Source organism: Coffea arabica, chromosome 2e (genome assembly GCF_036785885.1).
Source record: "Coffea arabica cultivar ET-39 chromosome 2e, Coffea Arabica ET-39 HiFi, whole genome shotgun sequence".
In the NCBI taxonomy this organism is placed as follows: Eukaryota; Viridiplantae; Streptophyta; class Magnoliopsida; order Gentianales; family Rubiaceae; genus Coffea; species Coffea arabica.
Genome location: NC_092313.1, coordinates 31,785,620 through 31,794,290, shown reverse-complemented (window position 1 = coordinate 31,794,290; position 8,671 = coordinate 31,785,620). Strand labels below are relative to the sequence as shown.

At 33.8% G+C, this 8,671-nt stretch overlaps 1 protein-coding gene across 1 annotated transcript; it reads left to right on the top strand.

The window, feature by feature from the left end:
* Window positions 1–1,806: 1,806 nt before the first annotated feature.
* LOC113732391 (cytochrome P450 CYP72A219) lies at window positions 1,807–5,605 on the top strand. Its single transcript, XM_027258113.2, has 5 exons — window positions 1,807–2,108; window positions 3,470–3,687; window positions 3,958–4,202; window positions 4,355–4,739; window positions 5,085–5,605. Exons 1-5 carry the CDS (start codon window positions 1,826–1,828, stop codon window positions 5,508–5,510), a joined length of 1,557 nt encoding a protein of 518 aa, XP_027113914.2. The 5' UTR covers window positions 1,807–1,825; the 3' UTR covers window positions 5,511–5,605.
* Window positions 5,606–8,671: the final 3,066 nt, after the last annotated feature.

The following is an 8,671-nucleotide window of genomic DNA, read 5'->3' as shown; positions in this document are numbered from 1 at the left end:
AATTGGAGTGAGAAGGTGTATGAGGGGAGGAGTGTTAGTTGGAATGGTATTCTTATTTGATGAAAACAAGGACATGATGTATTTTACGAAATAAATTAAATGTAAAATGCTAGAAAAATGGAATTGAGAGTGTGAAGGTATGTAGAAGCTTGTTGTTAAAAATCCCTTAAATTTATATAGATATAGATATATATATATATAGATATTAGAAACCACAAATAATATATGTAAAAACTAAAGTGGATCTTGGAGATAAAGAAAAAAGAATTCACAATAGTAATTTTTTATTAGGATAATACACAACCAAGAATACATATGGATCAGAAAATCTTTTTTTCCTTTCAAGTATTAAAGTAGTGTGTGCTATCAAGTTATCCAGATTGGAAATAATTTAAATTTTGAAATGATGAGAATATAGTCTAAAATCAAGATTTTGCAATCAACTCATTACATTTTAGGAATTAAAATAAATAGAAAATCTGCAGAAAAGGAATTGAGAGTTTGATGATCTAGGATGGCTTCAACTAAAAGGCCTTTTTGCAATTTATATAGATATAGATATCAGAAAACACAAATAATATACGTAAAAACTAAAGTGGATCTTGGAGATAAAGAAAAAAGAATTCTCAATAGTAATTTTTGATAAGGATAATACGCAACCAAAAATACATATGGATTAGGAAATCTCTTTTTCCTCTCAAGCATCAAAGTAGTGTGTGCCATCAAGTTATGGGATTGGAAATAATTTAATTTTGAAATCATGAGAATATAGTTTAGAATCAAGATTTTGAAATTAAATCATTACATTTTAGGAATTAAAATAAATAGAAAATCTACAAAAAAGGAATTGAGAGTTTAGAGATCTAAGAAGGCTTCTAACTGAAAAACCTTCTGTAATTTATATAGATATAGATATAGATATTAGAAAATACAAATAATACATGTAGAAACCAAAGTCGATCTTAGAGATAAAGAAAAAAAATTTGCAAATAGTAATTTTAGATTAGGATAATACATAATGAAAGCTCCCTTTTCCCACTCAAATGTTAAAGTTGAGTGTATCATGTTTGGATTTGAAATAATTTAAATTTTAAAATTTTGAAATGATTAGAATATAGTCTACAATGAATCAAGATCTTGAAATCAACTCATTACACTCTAGGAATAAAGATGAGTAGAAAATCTATTAAAACAAAGGAATTGACATTGCATTTTAGGAATTAAAATAAATAGAAAATATATGAAAAAGGAATTGAAATTATGGAGGTTTAAGAAGGCTTCTAACTAAAAATTCTGCAGTTTATATAGAAACATAAATATTAGAAAACATAAATAATACATGCAGAAGTCAAAAAGTCTCTTGGAGATAAAGAAAAAAGAATTCACAATAGTAATTTTAAATTAAGGTAAATATATAACCAAAAATAAATGTGGATCAGAAAATTCCTTTTTCCTCTCAAATTTTAAAGTTTGTGTATCATCAAGTTGTTAGGATTTGAAATAATTTAAATTTTGAAATGATGAGAATATAGTCTATAATCATGATTTTGCAATCAACTCATTACATTTTAGGAATTAAAATAAATAAAAAATCTACAAAAAAGGAATTAAGATTTTGGACTTCTAGAAAGGTGGTAACTAAAAAACCCTTCTACAATTTATATAGATATAGATATGTATAACTTTTAAAATTATAGAAATGTTACGTGAATCGTTAAACAACTAGGGACTAAAGATTAACTTGCTCTAAAACTGAATTCTTGGCCTTGCCGGTATAAATATGAATGCAAGACCAAATGATCACAATAGACCTTTAACCTCTGTAATGGAGACAGCATACAGCCCAATTGCTGTATTCTGTTATTGTATTCTGCTCTTGATTTTAGTGCTTGCGTGGAAAGTATTCAACTGGGCGTGGTTAACTCCCAAGAAGCTGGAAAAGCGTCTCAAAGAGCAAGGTCTCAGAGGAAATCCTTACAAACTTCTCTATGGAGACTTCAAAGAGAACTCAACCCTTTTCAAGGAAGCTCACTCCAAGCCAATCAATCTCTCTGACGACTTCGTCCCAAGAGTTATTCCTCACTTCTGTGCAGTTGTCAAGAAGTATGGTAAGTGGTAGTATCTTCTTTTTTAATCATCCGATGCTTTCTTTGCAAGTGTTCATGGATTTCTTCAATGATTGCAATTTACCTTTCAAGATTTCTTCTGTTAATTTTGTGTGTGTGTATATATATATTTTCTTTAAGTCATAGTTAATCATCTACTGTAGTTAAAGGACCATTTAGGAAGTTTCAAAAGGGATTCTCAACGATTGTTAAATGTAATTATACCAGAGAATATATGCCACAGATCGTTCTATTTTGAATGTGAGGCAGAGATTTAGTATACCGTGCCTCTTGTGAACATGACATGTTGCTGTGTTGGCATCTTTGTATATAATTCCTTTAGCGTTTACCTGTTATTGTAGTGCTTACAGTATCTCAAATAATTAAAAGGGATAATTGTTAAGGCCCTTAATTTGGTACTTTCAAAGTTTCACATGTACAACGTGACAATTCATTACAGCTTTACACCTTTGTCCCCCAAAAATATCGCCATTAGTCTGGAAGCATTTCATACGGATAGTTCTATCTTGTCTTGATATGGCAAATAATGCAATCTTGTCCTTACACTGTGAGGATTGATTTCCTTTTCTTTTTCCATTTTCATTGGCTTTTTATCTTGCCTTGTCCTTTCTTTCTTTCTTTCTTTCTTCCCTTAGTTACGAGTACCAGTTCATATTTGAGGTTGGAGGAAACTTTTTTGGACTAGTGGATACTAATCTGTTTTCACTATTCAGTAAATGAGACAGCTGTTTCTAGCAAGAAATTTTCTTTTCCCCCTGTTTTGAGTACATGAAAGAGATTGCAGAGTAAATGCAAATTGGAGCAACGAGAGTTGAACCTTGGCATATGAATACAAATGGGTGGATGTGCTAATCTGGACAAATTATTCTAAATTAGGTTCTTGTCAACTTTCCAGTCTCAAGAGTTTAAACTCAATGATACTGTAGCACTACAGGAAGCCTCAATCTTCTCATGATTAATGTAAACCTCAAACATGGTGAATCAAATAGATAGCAATACTGAGTATTCAAAAATAAATGAGGCCTTTATATCCTCCTGAGTGATTGGTTAAGATGATCAGAATTAAATATTATGATCATAATTCATCCAAGGGGTCCAATTTATCTACTGTGAATTGTTAGTCATGCAATTCTTGCAATCGTGCTTGTTGTATACATTACTGTCTGATTTTCAGGTACTGGCAGGAGTTCATAAGGTCAAGTACCCTCCCGTATCTGGGTTTCAATCTATCCATCTTGTCAAATGATAAAAGAAACGGATAAAGATAGTGGTACTAAGTACCCTTGATTGATTTAAGATGTTTGTTCAATCTTGAGTTGAAACAAGTGGTGAATGACTCTCAGGTAAGAATTCATACATGTGGCTTGGACCAAAACCGATAGTGATGATCATGAACCCTGAACACATAAGGGACATCACAACAAAGATTTACATCTTTCAAAAGCCTCGTGCTAATCCACTTACCAAATTGCTGACACAAGGGCTGGTGAGCTATGATGGAGATAAATGGGCTAAACACAGAAAACTCATCAATCCCGCTTTCAATGTGGAGAAATTGAAGGTTCTCTCTCATTTTATCTGGGTATTTAATGAATTATCTCTTCATCTTTTATAAGATCTACAAGGTAAGGTTGTCATACCAGAAACCTTGGAAACTTTGATTAGTTCATTGGAACGAATGATTTCCCTGTGATGAAGTGGTAAAGTATCTGATTACAGGAAAAGCAAAAACAAATATGATACCTAGTTGACAAAATGAACTGAGAATTCTTACTGGAGGAATAGCATTGTACATGACCTCTTTTTCGTTTTCCCGTGTTATTGCCTGTAGCATATGGTCCCATCATTTTATGCAAGCGCTAGTGAGATGTTGAGTAAATGGGAGGATATTGTTTCAACCAATGGCTCCTGTGAGTTGGATGTTTGGCCGGATCTTCAAGCTCTGACTTCTGATGCAATTTCACGGACGGCATTTGGAAGTAACTATAAAGAAGGAAAAAGGATATTTGAACTTCAAAGAGAACAGTCTGAACATTTCCTAAAGGCTAGAGAATCAATATACATTCCAGGATGGAGGTAAATTTTGTTAACTCACTGCCTTCTCTGTTCTAAAGAAGCTTTTGACTTCTAAACTCAATGCTATTGCTTGGAAAAGATCCCTTTACCCAGTAAATGAAGTTCGATATATAATCTTTTGTTGCTTGTTTGTGAAACTATGTTCTTTTCAGGTTTTTGCCAACAAAAAGAAATAGAAGAATGAAACAAATTGCCAAAGATGTGCAAGAATCTATTAGAGAAATTATAAATGCAAGATTGAAGGCAATGAAAGAAGGGGAAGCTTGTGCTGATGACTTATTGGGTATATTACTCGAATCCAATTCTAAAGAAATTGATAATCACGGCAACAAGGATTTTGGCATGACTATTAAAGAAGTTATTGATGAATGCAAGCTGTTCTATTTTGCGGGGCAGGAGACCACCTCAGTGCTGCTTGTATGGACAATGATCTTATTGAGTAGGTATCCAAACTGGCAAGTGCGGGCTAGAGAAGAAGTTTTGCAACACTTTGGGACTAACAAGCCTGATTTTGAAGGGTTAAATCACCTAAAATTGGTAAGTACTATTTACAATTTACATATATCGTTGTATCATTGTGACATTCTAATGCTTTTATAGTTGCTCTGCCACCACCATAGATGTAAAATCACCTCAAACTCTTGAATACGTACACTCTATAGTTTCTTGATTAGGAAAAAAATACTTGGATGTATATAATGTAGCTTTGCTAAATAGATCTTAATTTACTTTTGACTAATCTTTATTTGCTTTCAATCTTCAATATTAGAACAAAACTCTATGCAATAATCTTGTCCAGTGAGGTCTCAAGAACAGATACTCTTAAAATGGTGCTATGGAGAGCTTTAGTGGGGAATCTGAGTGGTTTATCATCTGTAATAGGTCACCATGATACTACACGAAGTTCTCAGACTATATCCGCCAGCAGCTACCATTGCTCGAAGAGCTGCTGTAGAAATTCAGTTGGGAAATTTAACTCTACCAGCTCAAGTGCTGTTATCATTACCAACAATATTGTTGCACCATGACCCTGAAATATGGGGCAATGATGTGGAGGAGTTTAAGCCAGAGAGGTTTGCTGATGGAGTCTCAAATGCAACGAAGGGGCAAGTTGCGTTCTTCCCATTTGGTTGGGGACCTCGCATATGCATTGGCCAAAACTTTACCATGGTGGAAGCAAAACTGGCAGTAGCTATGGTTCTCCAGCGTTTCTCCTTTGAACTCTCCCCATCTTATTCTCATGCACCCCGTGAAGTCATAACTATTCAACCGCAGTATGGTGCTCACTTGATTTTGCACAAATTGTAGTATGAAATTATGAATAAGTAATTTGCAGCTGTTTGTGTCCATAGCTTGTAAGGATACAAAAATTAAGATGTTCAAATTTGACTTCTCTTCCAAAATCGAGATAGATCTCCTGTACTCCTTCTGGAGTGAACAACAGTTGTATGGAGCAGTTTGTCCCTTCTGCATTTACTGTACCATGTGTGTTCGTAAATGCCTCAAACGTGATTGTAACTTTTAAGCAAGCATTGTGAAATTTTCTTGTTAAAAGTCATTTACAGATGAACAAAAACTCAGCAGTCACACTTGTCCGCATAGGGCTTCACTTGCTTGAAGTCAGCTTCTGCAGCAATGTGTTTATTAGTTTGTGTTAGTCTTACAAAAAGGTGCGCAGCTGCCTAGGTAATGACATCTTAAGCAGAACTAAATCTGCAGTTGCTAATGGTAATACATGCAACTGAAAATCGTGTTTGACAATTGACAGTGATGAATTACTTAAACACCACCTTTAAAAACATGTATTCTTGTTGTAATTGACATCATTCCAGACTTAGCTGTGAAGAATTCGCTTGGTCAATAATCAGTACTCAGTTGCCTGGTTCACCAGAGACAAAGAAAAACCAAAAATGACTCAATTAACTAATGAAATGAATCCCAGGAGAGTAAATTTCTCAAACTTTGATGATTGGAAAATGCATAAGAACAAAGTATAAATAGATTAGAGGTGGTCATGCCATTATTCAATCTCGTACTTGGGCAATATTAGTATTTCAACTAGCAATATTATAGAGGTTATTTATTGTATCAAGTTTTTAGTTCACATAAAAGATCATAGGGGTGATGTGGATACTTTAAAACATTAATAGATCACATGGCAATCTATGAAACCTGATAGGGTGTTAATTGTTGGTTATTTTATTATTAATTTCCCCTTTGTCCTTGCCAAATATTGTTTTAATTATTAATATTTAATTATATTTGGTATTTGGACTTAATTTCAGGAAATGGAGCAGAAAACTACTAAAAAAGAGGGACTTTCTGGAGCAAATTACTCCACACATGAGAGACTCCAAAAGAACTTCACAGAACAGACGGATGACATTTTCCCTTTTGCTGACTAGGAGTCCTCCTACCAAGAGAAAAGGAAATACAAGGAACTTCGGCAGAGCTCCAATTCTTTTGGCACTTTGACTCTCAATCTCGGCAGGGGACCACTGGAGAGCACTTGGAGTCATCATTTCTTTTGGCTTTAAAAAGAGACAATCGTACAGAGACTTGAGAGTTTTAGCTCAGCTTTTAGCATTGTTTAGTTTTTTTCTTTCTTGGTTCCTTTGATAGCCTGGACTTCAGTTAAATTACATGGAGATTTTCTCATGAGGCGTGGCTAAGTTTTTCATCTAGTCGAAGGTTAACTTGAAGACTCGATTCCAAATATCTGTGAGATCGAATTATTTTACTTATTTCTTTTATTCATTGGTATTCGTACATTTAATGGTTTAATTGCTTGTGATTGTTTTGTTATTTGAATGTCAAGGGTTCGGTATTCGAATTAACCTAATAATCTACTGTCATATTAATTGATTGAATCCGTAATTGTTCTATTGATTAATACCAGTGGCAACTAGCGTGATTGGTTTCATGTTAGGAAAATGTATGATCTAATTTAAACAAACTCTCGTAGCATGTTTGTTAGGATTGGGTTTTTCTAATTCTTCATGCAATTGAGAAATTAAATCTTATGGTCGTACCTAAAGTTATTTTTTGGTTAGAGAAATAGTTAACGGTCGTATCTTGACTATCGAAAAAATAAGGAAAAGTTAGTTGTTTATCGCTTGTATGACAACTATAACCAATCTAGTAAAAAATAATTGAATTATCTTTGTATCGATGATCAGTTGAATGAACTGTGTCTGAAAAGTTGCACCTTTGGCTAGAGTCATATTGGTTATTGATTAATTCTTATTTATTTCTTTTAGTTCTTTCATTAGCTAGTTAATTAGTAATTTTATATTTTCCAAAAATCCCCCATGCACTCAACTCTAGAAGAAACGACTTATCCCCAATCTCTGTGGATTCGACCCTACTCACCGCTATATACAAAATTTGTATTTTTCTTGAGTAGGTAATTATTATTGCACAGGCATCGACACCTGTCAATTTTTGGCGCCATTGTCGGGGACTGGTGCCAGATTAATTTGTTTCTTTTTGAGTTCATTTTGTTTTTATTTTTTTTATTTATTTTTCTCTTATTTTTTTTATATAGTTTATGGCTGCTAATATTCCGTATTTTGATGATAGACTGGACTTTATTCCTGAATAGGGTTATGAGACTCGTATTTTTTCTAATGATCAATCGGCTGTTGCAAATTGTGGAACTTATTTTGTCTCGGTTATTCAATCGACACATGCCCCGCATTTCAAGATAATCTAAGTGCTCCAATTGATACTTTTGGAGATTTTTCACCTCGATTTCAAACGTGGTATGACCTTTACTCAAACAGGTATGATCAAGGATAGTGGGATAATTTCAATTTTAATTATGTGACCGGGCCAACGGATTTTCAACAGTAAGAGTCTCAACAACCATCATCCGTGTCAGGTATGTCTCTTGAAGAAATGATTGAATTACTAGCTGCTAATACATATCGATTTTAACTGGAGACACAAGCGATGGCGGATCAAGTGCAACTATTGACATCCGGGATGGCGAATCAAGTGCATCTATTATCATCCAAGATAACGCAATTAGCTTCTTACGTGAGTGAAAAATTGCTCTCACAAACCAATATCGACCTTGAAGAAAATAAGAGTGCAATTATCCTGACAAGTGACATGGAGCTACAAGAGTCTCAAGAAAATGGATCTAAAAATACAATTAAAAAGGAAGTTAAAGTGCAAGAAATGAGACCCCAACATCAATTCGTTCAAGTGAATGAATCCAGTGAACAATCTCCAAATGCGGTGACATCTCCTCCATTCCTTAATTAATATTCTCTTGATTCTTATTCTTCAACTCCTGTTAATGAGATTGACTTTATTATATCAGAAAATTTTGAATTTCATTACAGGAATAAATTAAGAGCGGTAATGGCAGAATAAGTTGAACCAATAAATGCGCGTGATGGAGAAGTGAGTGAAGAATCCAGATTATTGTTGACCGGTTTGGCGCCATCTACTAGTTCATG